The sequence below is a fragment of the Humulus lupulus genome, chromosome 6, assembly GCF_963169125.1.
Source record: "Humulus lupulus chromosome 6, drHumLupu1.1, whole genome shotgun sequence".
NCBI classification, from domain to species: domain Eukaryota; kingdom Viridiplantae; phylum Streptophyta; class Magnoliopsida; order Rosales; family Cannabaceae; genus Humulus; species Humulus lupulus.
In genome coordinates, this window is record NC_084798.1 from 38,160,900 (window position 1) to 38,184,778 (window position 23,879).

At 40.4% G+C, this 23,879-nt stretch overlaps 1 protein-coding gene across 1 annotated transcript; it reads left to right on the top strand.

Annotated features, from left to right (window-relative positions):
• Positions 1 to 6,771: 6,771 nt before the first annotated feature.
• Positions 6,772 to 12,911, top strand: LOC133784987 (uncharacterized). The gene is made up of 4 exons (XM_062224249.1): positions 6,772 to 6,855; positions 10,464 to 10,730; positions 11,532 to 12,035; positions 12,225 to 12,911. Exons 1-4 carry the CDS (start codon positions 6,772 to 6,774, stop codon positions 12,909 to 12,911), a joined length of 1,542 nt encoding a protein of 513 aa, XP_062080233.1.
• Positions 12,912 to 23,879: the final 10,968 nt, after the last annotated feature.

The following is a 23,879-nucleotide window of genomic DNA, read 5'->3' on the forward strand; positions in this document are numbered from 1 at the left end:
TTTTATGTAAAGATTACATTTTCTGTTATCATTCAAATATGCGTAAATCAAGGTGTATTGGGCCCTGTCGACCCATAAGTAGATTCTTGAACCTATAAATAGGACTCAAGGGACTCTTTGAAAGGGGGATGGAGTTTTGGAAAGAGAATTAGTGTTTTATATACACAAAATTTTGTAACCTTTTGGAGCTGGTGAAACTTATTAAACCCTCGTTTGTTGATCGCAAGTTTCATAATACGTTAATAACAACACTAAGTGGAAGTAGGTTATTGCCAACATCTGGGACCGAACCACTATAAATCATGGTTTTGTTTAGTCATTTGCATTCAACTTACAAATATTTATCATTTTTGGTGACTCTGTGTCGTTGGCTAATTCGTCAGTCAACATTTTGGTGCTTTCATTGAGAGTCAAACTTAAGACCTTCATGAAGATAAATGGCAAAAACAACCAGGAAAGCAAGGCAAACTTCTGGGAATATGCCAAATCAACCTCCTCCACAAGATGTGGTAGAAGATGAGCAACTGGTGGAGTTGGAAGAGGAGGAGATGGATGCTAGAACATTGTGAACAACTTTGATTGTATTGCAAGAAGAATTAGTTAATCTGAGGGCTAATCAAGAGAATGTAGCTGAGACAATGGTGTTGCAACAGAGGGAGATTGACTGGCAGCGCCAAGAACTGAATGAGCGGCAAGCTGACATGGACTGCCGACAGAGAGATGCCACTACTGCCTTAGAAGCGGCCATTCAATTGGCACGAGGACAGAATGCACCGGCCTCCCAACTAGATCAGACACCCAACACTACCCTCAGTAAAAACCACATTCAGAGCATGTCCAGTATCACCATAATCAACCACAACCAAGGAATCCTCAAAGAACAGAGCAACCTCCTACTACTCAACAGGAGAGGCTAGTCCAAGATCCTGCGCAGCGACCACCCTCTCGCGCTGGTCAAGATAACGCCCTACAGCAAAGCTAGAATAGGGCCGAGCAGCATCCCCGAAGCCCTAGACGCCAGAAAGCTGAGGAGCAAAACCCTCCTAGAGGGGGACAATGTCCCTCAGGAAGCAGAAGACAGGTGGATTCAGGCTCTGTGGTTAGAGGTCCCCCACGACATTAAATGTCAGAGGACCTACCGACCAATGCAGGCCTCCCCCTGTTTATCGGGACATGCCAGCAGGGAGAGAGGGAAACAGTGCGAACAGCAGGTCGCACCCTCATAGGTCACAATTTAGAGATGCCCATGATTATAATGAGGTAGATTCTGGCAGGAGGAAAGTTGTTCGACAGTAGGAAGAGAAAGGCAAACGAAAAAATTCTCCGCCAATGGAGAACCGACCTATAAGCCAAAACCCTGGGGGGCAGCCTAAACAGCCCAATGTCTTTGACTGACTAGGTGCAAGCGAGCAAAGGCGAAGGGATAAAGACCTGAGGGATGTACTCAATAATCAAAGGGAAAGGCACGATGAGTACTTCCCCTCAGCTCCAGTCCCTCCAATAGTACCAGATGTTGTACAGGCCCAAATAGATGCCTTGAATCAAGTCGTGCAGCAAATAGTTGGGAACAGGGCGTCCCATATAGAATTTTATCGGAGGAAGGGCACCCCATTCATTCATAGAATTGTTATGGCAGAGACTCCAAGAAAATTTAAGATGCCAATTTTACCCAACTTTATAGGAGGAGAAGATCATGTATCTCACATTAACAAGTTTGAGATACAAATGGCCATCCAAAAAGTGTCAGATGATGCTCGGTGTAGGATTTTTCCTACCACATTATCTGAATCTGCTCAGGAGTGGTATTTCAAGTTCCCTCCGGCCAGCATAGTTTCCTGGAAAATGTTCATAAAGGAGTTTTACGGACAATTCTATGTTGGTCGAATACACCCAACAGAGGCCAATCAGTTGGTCAAGATTCGACAGAAGGAGGGAGAAACCCTAAAAGGGTATATACAATGATTCATGCGAGTCGCTGCTCGGGCCAAATCTGTTGGAGATGAGGGAAAGATGATGGCGCTCACGGCTGGAGTACGATGCCATTCTCCCCTCTCGAGTAGTTTACAAAAGAATGGAGCCAAGAGCACTCAGGAATTCCTAGATCGAGTAGAAAAGTATATCAAGCTCGAGGAGGCTATTGCTAATGAGGGGAAATCTCCTGTGGACGACCAGGGCAAGAAGGAAGACCCCATCAAAGCCAACAATGGAACTGGTAAACCCAACGGCAACGGCAAAAATAACGAAAAAAATGGGGGGGAGGGGGGGGGGGGGAGATGGCGAACAATGAGCCAGTAACATCTGATAGCAAGCACCCCAAGCAAAGTAGATATGAGCCAAGGTTCACCAATTACACTGCCCTGGTTGATAGCCGAGCTAAAGTATATCAGGCCAGTCATACCACTGTTCCCTTTAGGCGGCCAGCACCGATTAGAAAAGATATCTCCAAAAGGGACATGACCAAGTTTTGTCATTTTCACAACGACTATGGCCATGACACCAACGAGTGTAACCAACTCAAAGACGAGATTGAGTTCCTTATCTGACAAGGACATTTAAGGAGATATGTACAAGCTGGTGGAGGTTCTCAACATGAGTCTCACAGAGGCAACGAGCAGGTGCCTATACGCCAACGCTCGCCTCCTTTACAGCCAGCTCTGGTCGCTACATTGTTGACCATCTGCAGAGGACCACACATAGAAGGTGGCAGTGGTAAGGCAAGGGAAAGATATGCCAGAACCCTACGTCACGATCAAGATATCGAAATGCTAAATGTCGAGGAGCGAACTCCCATAAAAGCTCGAACAGAGTAAGAGTTAATAACTTTATCCGAGTAATGTTGGACCACATATAGATGTTCAGATCGCCAACATGATGGTAAAACGTGTGTTGGTGGATACAGGAAGCTCGATCAATATTTTGTATAAATCTTCACTAGAAAGAATGAAATTATCAGTGCAAGATTTAGAACCATGCAACCAAACCATCTATGGTTTTTCTGGGGAAGGGCTCGCGCCAACAGGGTTGATCATACTCCCAGTCACAGCAGGAGCTGCACCTGTGAACAGGACATTACTCGCTATTTTTATAGTAGTTGATTGTCCTTCTGCGTATAATGTCATGATTGGAAAACCTATACTCGTTGATCTGCGAGCCATAACGTCGGTTTAGCATTTGGCCATGAAGTTTCCAACTGACGCAGGAGTTGGGTGCGTGTTGGGAAACCAACGAGAAGCCAGAGAATGTTACAATTCCTCGATCACAAATGCAAGAATAGGAAGATCAGGGGATAGAACCGAAAAAAGGTTGCTGGTAATAAATGAAACACATGCCCAATCAGGTGAACAAGTCACCAAATAGGGTGTTGCCCAAAGGGAGGATAGGGACTTAGATCCTCGCTTTGGGGATTTTGAAGAAAATGTTGGACCCGTGGAGGACCTCGAGGAGGTCTAGTTAGAATAGACAGATCTGACCAAGGTTGTGAAAGTCGGTAAAAACTTAGAGACAACAACGAAAAACAAGCTGGTAGAGTTTTTAAAGAAACACCAGGAGGTATTTGCCTGGTCGCATAAAGATATAGTTGGGATAGACCCAACGGTGATCAACCATGTCTTGAATATAGACAAAAGCTTTCCACCTGTACAACAAAAAAGAAGGTTGCTCGACAAAGATAGATCTAAGGCCTTGAAAGAAGAAGTCGAGAAGCTGAAGGAAAATGGATTCATTAGGGTAGCATTTTATCCATCTTTGGTCTCTAACCCGTACTAGTTCCCAAAGCCAAATGGCAAGTGGAGGACGTGCGTGGATTTCACAAACCTTAATAAAGCCTACCCGAAGGATTGTTTCCCACTTCCAAGAATCGACTAACTAGTCGATGCTACATCAGGACATGAAATTTTATCATTCATGGATGTGTACTCTAGTTATAATCAAATTAGTATGCATCCACCTGATGAAGATCACACTAGCTTTTGAACATATATGGGACTTTACTGCTATAAATTAATGCCCTTCAGTTTGAAAAACTCTGGTGCAACTTACTAGTGACTAGTCAACCATATGTTTAAAGAGCTGATCGGCAATAACATGGAAGTCTATGTCGACGATATGTTGGTCAAGTCGAAAAAAGCCAAAGAACACATCAAGGACCTAAAATAATGCTTCAACATCTAAAACAAATATCAGATGAAACTGAACCCTCTTAAGTGTTCCTTTGGTGTTGGATTAGGGAAATTTTTGGGATTCATAGTAAACTCACGAGGAATTGAAGCTAATCCCGAAAAAATTCAGGGACTGATCGAAATGCAGTCCCCTGCCAAGATTAAATATGTTCAAAGCCTAACAGGAAGAATTGCGGCCCTAAGTAGATTCATATCAAAATCAACAGACAAGTGTGTTCCATTTTTTAATCTACTTAAAGGCAACAAAAAGTTTGAGTGGACAGAAGAGTGCGACAGACCTTGCAAGCATTAAAATCCCACATGTTACAACCACCAATTTTGTCCAAATTGGTCGAAGGAGAAGCTTTGTTCATCTACTTAGCAATCATAGAGTATGTTGCTAGTGCTTTTTTAATCAAAGAAGAAGACGAAATTCAAAAAGCAGTATACTACGTAAGTGTAATGCCCTGAAATCCCTAATGCGGTTTAGTGGCTTGATTAGTAGGCCGGGAGGGCCATAACTGTTTAATTATACCATTAAATGAATATATGCATGTTAATGTGAATTATATTATAATATGATGTTATATGCATGCATGTTGATCCATATTTGAATATTATGATGTTTTGATAATTTGGCCCATTGAGGGTAAATTTGTGTATTTGGGTGCATAATGTGATTTGTGAATGAGATTCCATTATTATGAAGATATATTCGAGCTATTTGGAATGAGACGGCCCTATTTAATGGATTAGTGGTTTTGTCATAACGGGGTCAATTATCGGGTAGTAAGAATGTTTATTTGATGATAAATTGGGAGTTATTGAGATCAGGGTGAAATTCTGGAAGTTTTGACTATAATACCCCCAGGAGTGTTTTTGGGACCCCGAGCACTAGGTTTTATTTGAGGTTACTTAAGCTTTAAGTAGCTTGTCAGATAGAACGTACATTAGAAAACCTCTCGTTCTTCCTCGTTAGCTCATTTTCACTGTTCGAAGTGTTTTCGAAGATATCTTGAGTTCTAGGAGTCGGAATCAGGCGAGGATCAAGCCACAGCGATCCTAGGAAAGATTAGAAGCTTCTTGACCGAAGGATTTGATGAGAAACAACCCAATCGAAGGTAATCTAAGTTTAAAGTTTTGAGTTTTTAGAGTTTCTAAGCTTTGGATTGGCTTTTGTGAATTGTTGAATTTTTGGTTTGATTGAACCTTGGATTTTGATGGTTTTGGAGCATTGGGAAGCTTTGGAACTTTGATTTGATGATTTGGTAATGTTTAGGCATGATTTTGGAGCCATTGGGATGTTGGAAATCAAGTTTGGGCATGTTCTTGGTTGAGCGCCGCGGCCCTGTTCTTGGGGTGCCACAGCCCTAGCTCGAAGAAGCAGGTGGGAGGATTTGTCCATTTTATTACGAGAAATAAAAGGAACTATGCATAGCCAGTTATTCTTGCCAATTATTGTATTTATTACAAGTATTTGCTCATTACGTGTGTTGTTCTGCTATATTATCATTAATTGTTTATAAGTACGCGAGCAGTAATGTTCGAATAGGACTTGGTCATGGCAAGTGACTAAGAACCTTGAGCTCCTCGATCACTTGGGGGGCATATAAGATACTAATTGAGCAAAGCATATCAACAGGCATATGTAGACACACGAGCAAAATAAGGGAAAGCATATTACAACACTTAGAATATTTTGTAGAATTTTTAGTTATTTTTGTAAAATAGTAGTAAAGTGTTATGCTAAGTTCGGTCATACGAACAGAAGTTATAATAGCAATTAATATATTATAATATCGTAATGAAATGTCTTTACACCGCGAGCAATTTCTGCTCAGATGTAATTAAAATATTAAAAAAGAAAAGCTGCCTTAGGCAGCAAAATTGTCTCAAACATTACGAACAGTTGTTTGTATGTTTTATGCAGCTGGAGGAGGGTCTTGCTGAGACTGCTAGTCGACTGTTGTTCCAACATCTTCTTCAGCACCGTCGATGCCTATTGCCAGAGAGATTTCAGGAGAGTCTGAGGCATTCTGAGCATTCCTTTCCTTTTCTTTGCGAGCAGCACACTTCGCGAGTTTGACCTGCCTCATTTTCTTGGGAAGGTAGTCGAAATTTTCCTCCTAGTTATTCTTCGAAAACAGGTAGAAGCAATTGAAGGTAGCTCCTTTGAACCTCTCCAGGTTTTGGGAATTAGTTTCCTCGAGCAGCTTGACCCGCTCCTCCAGCCCAGTAGCCTCCTTCATACTGGCCACCAGATCCTCCTGAAGTTTGGCTACTTTTTTGAAGTTGTTCATCGAAGCTTCCTTGAATTTCTCCTTGGCAGCAATGGTCTTGGCCAATTCTTCCTGGGTCCTCTTTAGCTTTTCGGTCAAACTGAAAATTTTGGCTTCAACTTCCTTGATCTCCTCGGCGTGTATGGCCTCGATCTCCTTAGCACGACACCGGCCATTGCTCATGGTCAGGATACCATGTGAACAGAGAAAAAATGAAACTATTAGAGGCAATTAGAGAAAATGTTGCTCGACTAAAACATAGTGTAAAAAAAACTTACACTAAAGACTTAAGTAATCCCATGACTAAGGACCTGGCTATGCTTCAGTGGGGGAATATGGGCAAAGACTTCCTGGCTGCGACGGTTCTTGGACAATTTTTGCAGCTTTTCGTAGGTAGAATTAAGAGCATTGTTCAGCAAGTTAGCAGCCGAGGATCTCCATGCCTGCTCGGAGGAAGGGACACTGCGAGGAGGAGGAAAAGGCATTGCAGTTCTGGACGGAGTATGAGCCGGAGGGTCTTCTGGTCAAGCCAACAAGAATAAACCAGGAAATTTGTACAAGTGTTGAACGCTTGTAATTATAGCTTCGAGCTTGACTTGTAACCTCGGAACACATTCGAGACTGCGCGGAGTTCCGAGCTTACTGATTCTAACATCGTCGTTTTAATACTTGAGTGAATCTGTCAAACCTAATTCACATAAATGATGATGACATGGCACACTTGCTTATTTTGAGCTTACACTTTACGAGCCTATTTTTCGAGATCATAATTTCTATTCTCGAAATTTGGGTGTAACAATTAGTTTCTTCTTTTCTTTGATTCAAATAAATAAAATTTTAACACAATGTAAAACAACTTCATTCTTTTAGGGAAGGTCGATTAAGGATTCATCACTATAAATAGTGATACAATAATGTTGGCATGACCATTCTTCTCTTGTAAGCAGAACCTTTGCAAAAATCATAACTAAAATAATATCTCTATAGTGGTTGTAGGTCACCTTATTTCGGGCTAAACCACTATAAACACATTGTCTTATTTCTTTCATTGAGGCAACATCTCATCCTCTAATTGTGGACGGGTGTAGTTGAGACCAGATATTAGTGCAAACTCATTGACACTGAATTTACATGGTGTGTTGACCATTAGGAAATGCAACTCATCCTCATGCGGAGACTTAATCTTCCAGAGAAGTACAACATTGACCATTGCCCCAGATAAACTTATATCAGGCACATTGATTTTTATATTTTTTTTTTAAGATTAACTCATTTTCTCTCTATAGAAATCCAAACTCCTCAAATTTCTCCTTCAAATGAAAGAGCCTACTCAAACCTTTATATGTCACATGGCCCACGTAGTGGGACTCTAGGGATACTAATAGCTTCAGGAGAGCCTTAGGTGGCATTTACAAAAAATACCATAAAAAGTTAGAGTTGGTTGAAAAAAATATTGAAATAAAATATTAGCAAAAACATCAAAATGAATCACACACGTATCGATACGACACTGATGTGAACAATTAAAATACTTGATAGCATATGCATCACAAAAGCATTGCAGCTACATCATGACAACATTGATTCAAGTAAAATACAAAAACAACATTATAGCATCGTTACAGTATCACATGGCATCGCAAGAGCATCGACATAAGTCTTGTAAAATACAATTATTATTGCATAATTATAGTATCACACGGCATAACAATAGCATCGTATTTAGTATTAAGATTTGTTAAATAGAATAGTTAAGTTGTTTACACACAATGTGGTGCAAAATACTTAACCGTTTCACTTAAGTTGAATTAAAAACATGAGTTGTTATTGTACGCATCTATGATTGACTTTTATGGGTCTAAAATAATATAATGAGGAATCTAAACTTACCTTAAAAGTTTTGAGTTATTTAGAAGTGTTTAAGGGCATTTTTTGACACCTTGGGCAGATGGATGACAACTTGTCACAGCAGTTAGGATTAATACCCTAAAAGCATGTAAGTATATTTTATTGATTTAAATAAAAGTACAATTTTATAATATTTGAATGTTATATTTCTTGTTTGAATTAATTATATAATAATATCAAGAAAATTCTATATTCATTCATGAAAATATGATATTGTATTCGTACGAGAGAATTAAGATCATATATAATGAATAAAATAGTCAATAACATATTAAAGTATCAAATCTTTAATGAATGATTACTAGTGTTGTTTACTAAGCATGCGAGATGCAAGTGATCTAGATTCAGATTACTGATGTGGATAGACATCTTTGTGAAGGTGCTGTATATAATAGAGATTATATATGACAGGACCGATGAGACTTAATAATCTTTATAAACTTTTCGTTTGACATAAATATTTAATTCTTATCATAATAGATGATCATTTGTAGATCAATCTAAATCCTAAGTATTCATGAACTCCTGTTTGTGTTTATTGGATCTTTTGATTCACTCGTTAAGGTTTCTTAGTATAATGAGGCTAATGACTTTTGTTTTGGAGATTCAATATCATGAATGGTTGGGAACATGATTTACAATAATGGAATTCATACTTTTCTAACGGGTCGAATATTGGTTCCCTTAAGGGTTAATTTTGGAACTGAATAGTTATTGAGCTCAAATCTATAATTTGATTATAGATTAATTATTTGCTAGTGAATTAATTGTACTTAAGGATCAAAAGGTAATTAAAAGGGTAAAATGGTAATCTTGACCTACTTTAATTAACCAACCAATAAATGGAGGACAGAACTACATTTATTGATTATATCAATGGACTAGAAGAGAAAACGTTGTAAATATAATTCTATAAATACTTAGAGTGCAATTCCATATTTATAGTGGACTTATCATTGAATTAATAAATAAGATTATTAGATTAAAGAGCTTAATTAATAATCTGATTTATTGGAGCTTCGTATTATAGGTCAATGGCCCCCATATCACATCTATTCTACATTGTCAAAGGTAAGGATGTCAAAAGAAAGATTTGTAGAGATAAGGACTTAATTGTAAAGGAATTAATTTTTCAATGCAAGAAAATATTAATGTGATAATTATGGGCAATTGATTAATTATGAATGAATTAATTATTTAACTATACCGTTTTTATTTTGAAAAACTATATGTTCAAATAAATATTAATCATGTTTGGATTAATATAAAAAGAGAGATTAATAATTATCTTATTTAGAATAATATATTTATTTATTTATTTAAAACTGATATTTTAAGATAAAATTAATTTTGAATTAAATGATATTTATTTTGGAATAAATATATTGCCTTAAATATCGATTAAATAAACAAATGAAAAAATTAGGAATAATCCTAATGTGGGGCGACACACTCACTATTGTAGTGGACAACATTTGTCTACAAATTAAAACCCAACCAGTCAGCCAGACTAATTCTCCAGGCCCAAAAAAGCTAACAAGGCCCAAACCAATGTAAATGGGCTCACACATATTGGATAAACCATCCAACAGGGCCAGCTGGTACCGGGGCCCGAGTCCGGATGCATTCAGTCAGCCAGGGACATTGAAGCAGTCAAAGTACACGCTCTTCTTTCCATAAAGATTGGAGAAGAACCACTGAGAACGGGTCAGACGAGCAGATAGAGGAGAGGAGAACGGAACGAAAAGAAGAACAATAAATAAGATCCCCAAGGGTTGAGAACGGGACATCTGATAACCATTTTTTCACTCTACTTCACTCTCTTACTGAAACGAAGTACTACTCTCTCCAAGCGATCCAGTCAAGCAAGTTGAATCAGTCAACCTGGTCTGACCCAACCAGACTTAACCCAATCGTTGAATTCCATTGTTGTCTCTGTCGTCACTCTGACCATCCTACTACTCATTCATCCATCATTATATCATTATTTTTGTTATAGTTTTGTTACTTTCAATTAGCTTTCAATACAACCCAACAAACTTGAGCGTCAGAGTCCCTTTGGCTGACACCCCACCGGTGCTCCCTATTGAACTCTTGTCTCTCTCTTTGTTCTTGACAGGTTGTTGGTGCACATATAATCAATTGTAGGAAATCACATCTACAATTTGGTGCCCACTGTGGGGCCCTAGCAATCAAACGACCAACAAAGAGATCAAGAGTTCACTTGAGAGCCATGTCAGACGTGACTGAGACACCCAATCTGTCCGCCCAACTCGCTGCTCTTACCACCCAGATGAATAAAGAACTCAAGAAAATGAGGAGGCTCAAAGCTGAGAATGCTGAATTGCTCGTGCGAATGGAAGCCATGTCCTCTCAAGCCACCGAGGTTAGCCATCCCGCTTCCAAGACCCAGTTAGCCCTATGCAACCTTTGGGTGACCTCATTCCTATCTCTAACAATGATTGACCGAGTCAGACAGTTCCATCACCCTCGGTAAGGAATTATCAAACTCCACCCACCATGTCTAACATGAAAAATTATATTGTCAATGTAGGTGAACAAGTAACCATGATTGAACATGGACAATTCATCTGCGCCCGGACCGCAGCAGATTCCAGGAGCCAGTCAGCCAGTCGTTACACCCGGACATCAACAAATTCCAGGTGTTAGTCAACCTACCGTTGGAGCCAGCCAGACCATCATGGGAGTTGGTTAGAATATACATGAGCAGCAGACAATCGGATTGAATCACCCAGCCATGAGCGAGCCAGCTCGCCAAGCAACCACAAGTTCCATTCCAATCCAAGATCCCGAGTTAGCTCGAAAGTTGGTTGAGATAGAGGCGCTCATCCAACGGATTCCTGGGATGTCGGGTCCAATTAAGAAGAATACAGTAAGTTGTTATGCAGACTCTCCATTCGTAGAAGACATTACACTAATGGAAATGTCAAAGAAGTTCAACTTCCCAAATATGAAGATGTTTGACGGGACGTCTGACCCGGATGATCACATCGCACAATACAGGAAGAGAATGTTCATCGTTGCCATCCCACGTGACATAAGGGAAGCATGCATGTGTAAGGGGTTTGGTTCCAGTCTGATTGGACCAGCCCTCCAGTGGTATACTAATTTACCTAATAATTCTATTTCTACTTTTTCACAATTGACTAACACTTTTGTTGAGCAGTTTGCTAGCAGCAGGAAACTTGAAAAATCTGCAGAAGACCTCTACATCATAGTTCAACGACGAGGTGAGCCCTTACAAGATTGCGTAGGCCGCTTTAACAAAGAGAAGGTGTATATAACCCATTGTAATCAGGACATAGCCATTTCAGCCTTCCGCAAAGGACTCCGCTATGACTTAGACCTATACAAAGAACTTACCAAGTATCCTTGCAAGACGATGGAAGACATTCTCGCCAAGGCCTGTGCACAGATCAAATGGGAGGAGGATAAAGCTAACTATTATCACTCTTCTCCAAGGAAAGACTCTCAAAGAGACTCAAGGGTAGACAAACGCCAGAGTGATAGACGATCCGAGCCATACCCGTATCCTAGTAGATCAGAGAACAGGAGGGAGTACACCCGGTCATCAGAGACACGTCTCCGAGATGGACCAAAGATACCAAAATACAATCTTTCAATCTCATTAACTAAAGTCATTGGCGTACTGAAAGGACTCGGAGACAAAGTGAAATGGCCGGAAAGGATGAGGACTCCATCTGACCAATGAGACAAAAAAAAATGGTGTGAGTTCCACAATGACCATGGTCACCGAACGGATGAGTGCATTGCCTTAAGACTCGAAGTGTCCAACCTATTAAGACGTGGTCACCTGACTGACTTACTCACAGACAAAGGCAAACGAACATTCCAGCAGGAGGCAGACAAGTCAGTCATCCGAAGAGAAGTAACCCCGCCAAAGCCACCTACTCATGAACAGACAGTGAACATAATAACTGGTGGCTCTGAGGTAAGCGGAGTCACCCATTCAGCAGCCAAAAGACATGCCAGGCGGACCAACTGGATTAAAGGAGATTTCAGTGGGATGGAGAATAATACCATCAACGTACCAGCTCAAACCATCAATTTCTCAGCAACAGAGTCAACCAGACTCCTCAACCTACATCACGATGCTCTTGTTATTGCACTTTACATTGGTAATTGTCTTACTAAACTTATACTTATTGATAATGGCAGTTCAGCTAACATTTTGTTTATAAGTGCTCTTAGGGAAATGGGGATAGATGAATCAAAGATCATAAAGAAGACTACAATCCTCATCATTTTTAGTGGAGAGCAAAAGAACACACTAGGAGAAATCGAGCTACCTGTCTATGCCGAAGGAGTCATTCTGTGCACAAGAATCCTAGTAGTAAACTCTCCGTCTGCTTACAACGTGATACTAGGTCGACCATGGATACATGAAATGGAGGCAATCCCTTCAACGTACAACCATGTTCTAAGGTTCCCAACTAAATGGGGAGTAAAAGAAATCAAAGACCAGCAGAAAGACTCAAGAGCATGTTACCAAACTACCATGAAGGCCAAACCTGCTCAGTTATAGCAATTACTGGAAGACTGACTGACTGACTCCCAGATGGACCAACCAGACGTGGAGGAATTGGACGAAGTTCAGATACATCCGGACTTCCCAGACCACAAAGTCCAAATCGGATCACGATTGGACCCTGACATCAAAACTAAACTCATTGATTTTCTATCTGTTCATTATGATTGTTTTGCTGGTCCCATGCAGACATGACTGGAATTGACCCCAAAGTAATTGTCCATAAATTGCAGGTTGATCAAGACTACCCACCAAGGAAGCAAAAAAGAAGAAAATTCACCCTTGAAAGAAACAAATCCATTAACGAAGAAGTTCAAATGCTCATTGATAATGGGTTCGTGAGGGAGGTGCATTATCCCGACTAGTTGGCCAACATAGTCATTGTGAAGAAGAAGAATGGCAAATGGCGAGTCTGCATTGACTTCACAAACCTCAACAAGGCGTGTCCAAAGGACTCATTCCCATTACCACACATAGACATGCCGGTAGACGCCACAGCCGGTCATGAACTCCTGAGCTTTATGGATGCATACTCAGGATACAACCAGATCCTGATGCATCCAGACAACCAAGAAAATATAGCCTTCATGACCAACTTTGGCATATTCTGCTACAAGGTCATGCCATTCGGACTGAAGAACGCAGGAGCGACTTACCAGAGATTAGTCAACAAGATGTTTGTCGACTTGCTGGGGAAGATGATGGAAGTCTACATTGACGACATGCTCGTCAAATCCCTCATTGCAGAGAACCATATTATTCATTTAAAACAATCTTTTGACATTCTTAGAAAATATAACATGAAATTGAATCCAACTAAATGATCTTTTGGTGTAACTGCAGGAAAATTCCTTGGATACCTAGTAACTCCAAGAGGAATTGAGGCTAACCTTACACAGATAGAATCAATTCAAAGGATACCTTCTCCAACATGCATAAAAGACGTACATAAGTTAACTAGACGAATCACAGCACTCAGCCAATTCATATCGAAGTCTTTAGAATGATGTCACCTCTTCTTTAATACATTAAGAAAATCAAAAACCTTTGAGTGGACAGCTGAATGTGAAGAGGCACTAGCCCAACTAAAACAGTACCTGACCAGCCCGCCTCTCCTCTCAAAGACAAAAGACAATGAGACATTATTCGTCTACCTAGCAGTATCCGAGACGGAAGTTAGCGCGATCCTAGTCCGAGAAGAGGAAGGCAAGCAATCTCTAGTCTACTATGTAAGCAAAGCCTTGCTTAATGCAGAAACCCGATATAGCTAGCTGGAGAAGCTTACACTAACACTCATCCACGCAGCAAGGAAGCTACACCCATACTTCCAGTGCCATCCAATAATGGTCCTGACCACCTTCCCACTCAAAACAATCCTCCATAAACCGGATCTATCAGGCAGACTTACCAAGTGGGCGGTAGAGCTCAGCGAGTACGAAGTAACATACAAGCCACAGACTTCCCTCAAATCTCAGGTATTAGCTGACTTCATTGTAGATTTTACACCTAACATGCATGTGCAGGCAGAAAAATAACTTTGCTGTCTGACCGAGGGACAGTCAGCCGGAATCTGGAAGTTGCAAGTAGACAGCTCAAGTAACACTAGAGGAAGTGGACTCGGACTCGTCCTGACTTCACCCCAAGGTGACGTAATCGAACAAGTAGTCTGATGCGGGTTCAAAGCTACCAACAATGAAGCCAAATACAAAGCAATGATAGCTGGACTCGGACTAGCCAAAGATATGGGAGTCAAAAGGATCATGGTCTTCAGTGATTCCCAGTTGGTAGTCAACCAAATGCAAGGTAGCTATCAGGCTCGGGATAACAAGCTGACAGCCTACCTCAACAAGACTAAAGAGTTGCAGTTGGTCTTCGGCGAGTTCACTATCAACCAAGTACCAAGAGGGGAGAACAGTCATGCAAATGCATTAGCAAACCTTGGATCCTCCATCCAGACAAACAATCCCAAGAAAATACCTGTAGTATATCTCCAATGGCCAGTTGTCTAGAAATATGAAGAAGAGCAAGTTAGTGACATCTCCAACAATCGAACATGGATGACTCCAATAGTCGAGTACTTGGATTAGGACATACTTCTTAAAGATAAGAACGAAGCACGTCGAGCCAAGGCTCAATCAGCCTGCTTCACTATTATACGAGGCAAACTTTATAAACGTTCCTTTTCTGGTCCATATTTGAAATACATTAACCTTGCAGAGGCCAAACACGTACTGGCTGAGTTGCATGAAGGAGAGTGTGGCAACCACTCTGGAGGATGAAGATTGGCGCATCGTGCCCTAAAACAAGGCTACTACTGGCCAACTATGCAAGCCGACTCCTCTGACTATGCAAGATGATGCGACAAATGCCAACGGTTCGCTCAAATATCCCACCAACCTCCAGAGCATCTCATCTCAATCCCATCCCCTTGCCCATTCATGAAATGGGGGATGGAAATAGTAGGCAAGCTTCCAACCGCACCAGGACAGAAGGTGCACATGCTTGCAGTAACTGACTACTTCAGCAAGTGGATCGAAGCAAACTCATCCCACCAAGTCAGAGACAAAGAAGTAAAGGGCTTCATTTGGAAGAATGTAATCTGCAGGTATGGCGTACCGAAAGAGATCGTAGCGAACAATGGCTCTCAATTCATCAGTTTCGACTTCCAAGACTTCTACAAATTTTGGAATATCAAGCTCAGCTTCTCCACGCCAAGGTATCCCCAAGCAAATGGACAAGCAGAGTCATCCAACAAGACTATCATGAACAACATCAAGAAGCACCTTGAAAAAGCTAAAGGAAGATGGGCTGACGAGTTACCAGAAGTCCTTTGGTCCTACCGAACCACAACCATGACTTCAACGGGAGAAAAACCTTTCTCATTAGCCTACGGGATGGAGACAGTCATCCCTGCTGAGAGTGAAGTTTCGATACCCAAATATGAGCTGACGACAGACGAAGTAAATTGAGAAAACATGTGCCATGAACTCGACACCATCGATGAAAGAAGGGACAAAGTACTCTTAAGAGTCTCAACCTATCAACGAAGCATAGCCAGACATTTTAACAAGAACATCCACACTCGGACATTCAAAGTAAGAGATTGGGTACTATGAAGAGTGTTCCAGAACACTAAGGAAGCGGGAGCAGGTAAGCTCGCCCCGACATGGGAAGGTCCCTACCTGATCATAAAGGTAGTCGGAGATGGAGAATACAAGCTACAAACTAAAGAGGGAAAACTAAAGAGGGACACGAAATCAACAATAGCTGGAACACTATCCACTTAAAACAGTATCAGTTTTAACTTAATCTAGTCTCCTTTTATTTTCTTTCATTAATGATCTCACAAGATCTTCATTCAAGCAACATACTAACACTATCATGCAGGAAGTGTCAGAACTACATTTGGGCTTAATCCCTACAAAGGGTATGTAGGCAGCTCCACGAAGCGCAGCCCTCTATCACAACCATTTTTTTACATATACTACGAACAGATCAATAACAAATCTAAGTATAAATTGACTAAGTAACTTCATACTTAGATTGAGGGGAATAAGATACTAATACTTCATAAGTCATACAACCAACTAAACAACTTATAGAACGCTAACATAAGCTACAACCAGTCAGAATACAAAAAAATAGAAAAGTCTCGTTTACAACACTACATAAGAAAAGGTTCATACAACAACTAAAAATACATAGGATGGATAAACTCAGTCATCCCCCAACAAAGAACTTGAACAAAGGAAGAGTCAATCATGCGCAACTAGGTCATGAGCAGTCATGACACCAAAAGAAGTGACTAACTCTTTGGCACGGGTCGTCTCTTCAACCCTCATCCTCTCCAATTCCTTGAAATCTGCAATGTATTTAGGAACATCCCAGCTATCAGTCTTACCATCCCGACACTCACTGGCCATTACGCCACGACACTAGACCTCAGCTTCCAGCCCAATCACTAACATCTGATTCTCCAACGAAGCTACCTTAGCTTTCAAGACATCAACTTGACCAGGAGTCACCCTCAGCTTCTCAGCATCAACTTTCTTGGATTCTAGTTGAATCCTTAAGTTAGCTATAAGTTTATCAGACTCCCTCTTGGAATCTTTCAGCCGACCAACTTCACCCCGAAGATCATTTCTTTGACCTCTTACTTCCTTCAGAGTTACCATTAAGGACTTGATTTTCTTCTTCAGCCAAATGACCCCCTACAAACCCTGAATAATTGCAAAAATGTAAGACAACGTGAGATATCAGCTAGTCGACACAAAAGAACCTAAGGGAAATCTCCATACCTGGAACAAATGGGAAATAGTAGTGTCGACTGACCCATCCATATCGACTTGCTCCATCCTTTTATCATCTTCAGACCACAGTAGCTTATCAATCTCTCCAAAGTGAGGAACAATCTCACTATAACCGGCAGCATTGGAAGGGAATGAAAGGGCAATGGTGTCGCTGAATGGGTCGGAAGACTCAGCTCGCACAGCCTTCTTCTTCTTTCTCGTCTGACTTCGCGTCAAAACAGGAGGATCAGCAGGAGACACGACGTCCTCTCTATCAGCATCAGAGCTCCCAACGAATGATTTCTTCGCTTGACATAAACGTTCCAAGGCATTGGAACCGGTTAAAGGAAGTGTAAAAGGTTGAGACATAGCTATGTATACAAACAAACGCTCATTTGTCATCAACTCAGTCAACAAATTGGGATTATATCCCAAGACTTCTAAACTTCTCTTAATAAACACAATACGAGGATTATCAGGACTCTGGAGAAGAGGAATACCTTCATATAGTTTTTCAATAGAACGCCATAAAGAACTTTGATGGAGACTCAATAAAGACAACAGACCACTCCACTCACGTTCTACCTCTGGAATAGCAAGAATACTCTTGAGCCGACCAGAAGACTCCCTCGAATCCCAAAGGTACTCAACTCGAAGTCTACCGGCAAAGTAATAGAAGTATCAGCAAAAAACAAGAATATGCAAAGAAATGAATTAATAGGCAAGCATAAAAGACTCACACGCAGGAGACCATGAACAAGGTATCCTACTATCAGTAGGTAACCCTAACGAGACGAAAGGAACAAAGAAGTAACGGTCCTTCCACCTCTTATCTCCACTCTTCAAACCAATAATTAGAGGAGGGTCCTTCCCCATGGCTGTTAACTGGTACTTACCCTTGTCATATAGATGTGACTTCAAATAGTAAGCTCTCAACAAGTCAGACACCCCAAGCGTTATGTTGTGTCTTTCATAGAAGACTTTGAGAGACATCAAAACCTGCCATGAATTTGGCATTAGTTGTCCAGGAAAAATCTCATGGTATTCACACAACTCAGCCACTAATTGGGGGATAGGAAATCAAAACCCTTCCCTAAAGGGAAGTTCATACAGACACACCCAACCAAGTAATTGTTAGTCAAGCCGCTTTGCCTTAGTAGGAGCATGCAGATTGATGGTATCAGGAATCTCATAATAATGATGAAATAAGGCAATTCACCTAAACTTATCGAAGACCTAGGATTAGAACTAAGCATACTACCAGAACTAGGTATACCACCATCAATAGGTACGTTAGAATCTATTCCCCTTCCAGTAGCATCACCTAAAGGACAACTGCCCAATTCTACTACTGTAACTCGGTTGCAATCAACCATCTCAGTAGAACTTAGAAATTGAGAACTAAATTTTTTTCCACTAAACGAACAAGACAGTCGAATGACTGAGTCAGCATGACTATCGCACCTACTTGTAGACATAATGAGCTGATCACCTAAAGCAAAACAACAACTAATCTTGAAGGAACACAAAAAAGACATGAAGAACTTTCAGCTAGATACGTAATTAAGAACCACCAAACAACTCATCAATCAGTCAAATGAACCACTCATTAAGGCTCAATTAAGAAAAAATAAGATATCAACAAATACCAATAGACCTAACATCGAAAACATACGATGAAACAAGGCAAACAGACTATTATACCAAATCAAATTATAATGTAATTAGTTAGACAGTAGTCAGTCATCCTAAGAGTCTTTACTAGTCTGTTAGACAGACGACTCGGCTAGAGGAGCAAAAACACATGAATCAGACATACACAAATCCAAAATGGATAAACAACAGAAATGTAATTGTCACCATTACAACCAGATCAAACACAAACAGAAAATCTACAGGATCAAACAAAAATAACAGTTTGAATTACCTAACCTAACACGAAGAACACAAAGAACATGCATAAGAACATTCGAAGGAAAACAAAAGGGAGAAAACTTACCTCTTGAAGAGCACTTCCACTCCACACCTTGAACCTCCCCTCCAAGCCTTCCTCAAATGAATGCAAGGGTGAAAAAACAAACTCCCCTTATATAGGCATATAACTCCACCAGATGGGTGCCAAATGTCAACCATCAGGTGGCCCTACCAAAAGGGGCTCAATTTTCCCTAGGCAACACGTAAAGTTTCAAACACAAATGAATTCAAGAGAAGTAGGCCACTCTACCATCTTGGCAAAACACTCGGCCCGCTCGGCCACCCCAGCAGGTTACTCGGCGTGGGCACGCCACTGACTCGGCCACCCCGGTGAGCACTCGGCCCGCTCGAACATCTCTCCCGGGCACGTAGTCGTCTCGGCAAGCCACTCAGCTCATGCGCACCATTCAGTCGACCAACATGTGACCCACTCGGCCTAATTCACTCGGCCACCACGAATGGGCCACTCGGCCATCCCACGAACCACTCGGCCAGTAGGCCATTATCGCCACTCAGCCACTATGGCCACTCGACCACCTAGCTACTCGGCCACTCTGACATTCGTCTCGCTTGGCCAGGTAGCCTTAAACGTCTCGTGATTCCTAGAATTCGATATTATAAACTCTCTAACTAGAATGAATTCTAACTAGAGAGTGAGGGACAAACTGTAGTGGACAAAATTTGTCTACAAATTAAAGCCCAACTAGTCAGCCAGACTAATTCGCTAGGCCCAAAAAAGCTAACAAGGCCCAAACCAATGTAAATGGGCTCACACATATTCGATAAACCATCCAACGGGCCAGCTGGTACCCAGGCCCAAGTCCGGATGCATTCAATCGGCCAGGGACATTGAAGTAGTCAAAGTACACACTCTTCTTCCCATAAAGATCGGAGAAGAACCACTAAGAACAGGTCAGATGGTCAGATAGAGGAGAGGAGAACAGAACAAAAAGAAGAACAATAAATAAGACCCTCCGGGGTTGAGAACGGGACATCTGATAACCATTTTTTCACTCTACTTCACTATCTTATTGAAACAAAGTACTACTCTCTCCAAGCGATCCAGTCAAGCAAGTTGAATCAGTCAACCTGGTCTGACCCAACCGGACTTGACCCGATCGTTGAATTCTGTCGACATCTCTGTCGACATCTCTGTCGTCACTCTGACCATCCTACTACTCATCCATCCATCATTATATCATTATTTTTGTTATAGTTTTGTTACTTTCAATTAGCTTTCATTACAACCTGACTAACTTGAGCATCGAAGTCCCTTTGGATGACACCCCACCAGTGCTCCCAAGTGAACTCTTGTCTCTCTCTTTGTTCTTGACAGGTTGCTGCTGCCCATCTAATCAATTGTAGGAAATCACATCTACAACTGTACAATGAGTGTGGCGCCACACAGGGATTTCCTATCCCTGTGATTTGAATTTTGAATTTCAAATGATTTTTTATTTAATTATTCTTTTTTTAATATGAATTAAATTAAATAATAAAATAGGTTATAACTTATCAGTTTTAGTTTAAATAAAATAAACATTGATTAAATTAGTTAATTATCTTTATAAACATGAAAAGAAGCGATACTTTTCAAGAAGTGGTTTTCATAGACTATCAGAATCTCTCTCTGAAAAGAAAGCAATAGTTTTTCTAAACATAAAAAATTATTTAATACATCTTCTCTTAATCAAACCTCTCTAGATCTCATGTGTTGAGTACATCTAGAGAGTCCTAAATGAATCTTTTGAATCCTACGTGTCCACACACGTCCTTGTATGTTTAAGGATTGGTTTGGAAGATCAAGGTGTCAGCTTTTAGAATTCAGATTGAAAGATCGTTGATTTATACAAAAAAGATTCGTGGATACTTGATAGGCTTCAATAGGTAATCTCTAATCTATTTGTATGTAATTTAATATATCTATATATGTATGATCCTAGCTGGTATTAATAATTTTAAAAAAAAAAACTCATTCCGCTGTGTATCGCTAATTTACACTTTAAATACCAACAATTGGTACCAGATCAGTCTACACACACACACACACACACATATATAAATTAAATGTTGTATGGATTTCTTGCATTTGTTATATATATGTTGATATGTATATTGAATGGATGGATATGTTTTTTGAATGTATGGTTGAATGATGGATCATTAATTATATGGTGTTATTAGATTAGGAATTTGAATTTCTAGATCTTGTGTAAGCCATAAAGGGCATAGGATATTTTCTAAAGTTTATTTTTGAAATTAAGATTTGAAAATTCTCTACACAAAGAAAAGAAAGGACCCGAGCCATGCACCTAGGAGGCACACAACCCGAGCCTCCAGCCAAGTGCACCAGCCCCACGACTCATTTGCCTCCGTGTGTGAGCCCCACGGCTCCCTTGCTGCGTGCGTCAGCCTCTGGCCCAAACCCCTACGCCTAGACACACCCACGCCTACCTACGTGCCTAGCTGCGTGCATCAGCCACTAAACCGCACACACTTGAGACCCTTGGCTCACCTTGTATAGCCATCGGCCCTAGTGATTTAGGGGGCCATTTTGGTGCCCAAGTTAGATCCTATTTTTGTGCAATTAATCTTTTATTTAATTAATTTTTAAATTGTTTGAATTTAAAAGATTAATTATCTTATTTTATTTTTGTTAGAAAAATAAAATATCTTTTGCTTGGTTAAGATTTTATCTTAAGTTTAAATAATTATTTGACTTGTGTTGACCCTCGATTTAGTCAACGACACGGAGTCACGAAAAACAATAAGAATAATAGAGCTGAGTGCAAGAATGTAAACGACACAATGAATTTATAGTGGTTCGGCCCCAGAGATTGGTAATAACCTACGTCCACTTAGTGTTTTATTGATGTAAAACCCCAAAACCTGTGATCAGCAAACAAGGGTTCACTAAGTTTCACAAGTATCGAAGATAGATACAAGTCTTGTGTATAAACTCACTATTTCTTTTTGAATATAAAATATTGCATGTCAAATAAATGAATCATATGAGTCCTATTTATAGACTCATGGATGTACTTATGAGCCTAAGGGTCATCCTTAACTTGTGTTACAAGCATAACAAATTAGAAACATAAATAATGATATTTACATATAAAATAATTAAATATCTCAGGAATATCTAACTTATAACCGTTTCTGAACGTTTGTCTCGGTTCTACGAGCAACTCTGGTCGTATGCTTTTGTATTCCTCCTCTTCCCACTGCTTAGCATATTCGTGCACCTATCCAGCAGCTTTATTTCTTCTTGAAACTATGGTCGTTGGACGACCAACTCTTCATTAATAATCAGTTGTGTGTTGTTCATGTGCCCTTTAACATGCCATGTCATCATGCAAATATTTTAGGGAAACATTTGCCCCCCAAGTTTGTTTTAATGTGAACAACATTTAATATTACTATACTAGCAATCATGCTGACTCGTCACATATGTTAGTACTTACTTTCTCGAAAAGGTAATCAATCATAACCTTTTCAGTTTCCCAGGCACGATTTGACGGTTATTGTGGTTTCCCATGCATCAAAACCGTATTCTCATCATTCCTCACCATTAGTGCCCCGAGCAGTATAAATATAAGTCCATTCACCTCTTTCTCTTTCCTCAAGAACACTCCGAACTCTCTCAAAATTGTCAAGCTTTCCTCAATGTAATCTGAAGCTTTTTGAGCAATTTCAATAAATTTCTCTATGATTTCCTCAATAATATTTGTTCCAAGTAAGTTCTCGAGAAAACTCTTCAAATTTTGTAGCAATTTACATGCATTTTGGTTGCGATTTACCTGTTTTTGTAACTGGTTTTACACTGTTCTTGGCGAGTCTTTGGGTAAATCAGGTTTAGGTAGAAAACTCATAGAAACACTATGTTAAAATAGGCATTGTAGGTCATATAGCACATAAAACAATGTTTATGAGGAGCTTTTGGGTTTGCTTACACTGAATTTAGGTCCAAAATTGAAGTGAAAATTCAATTTTGGGTATTTCATAAAAACTGTGTTTTTCCCGCCTAGTTTTCAAGTTGAAAAGTTGTTCTGAAAAAAAAAATTCAGTTTCACTTTTTGATTTTTTTTTCCAACCTACTCGCAGGCTTTGTGTGTTTGTACTCAAGTGTCGTTGGTCGAATAAAAGCTTTACTATATCTACGAGCAGCACTATCCTTTTTTTATCTTTTGTTTTTCTTTCTCTATTTGTTGTAGATTCTTACTTCCCTTTATTCTTCTCAGATATTCATGCACGATCTCTAGGGAGGTGAGAGACCAATAGACGAAGATCTTCCAAGTCTGTTGTTCGAAGACGTAGAACTGTCTACTTTACCCATTCCAACAAATACACTACCAACACCACCGACCAAATATCCCACTGCTAGCCCCTCCATGGCACGAGTTAAACATGTTGCTCAGAGAAGGAGGAAAATTCTTGACCCTCACATTGGTCAGCACGCACCCAATACTAAAGGACCATTTACAACCAATCGACCTGCCACACCCGAGCAGCCTCTGGAGATCATTCTTTACCGTGCCTTTCCAAAAAAGGTTGTAAAAAAGGATATACCGTGGTATGTCGCCCCTCCTAGCGTTATTTCGAGCAGGATGGTGGCCAAATATCCCAAGAAGTATGGTCGTCTTGGGATTACTTTTTTCAAACCAACCCCCGACTAGAGAGCCAATGTGCCCAGAGGTGC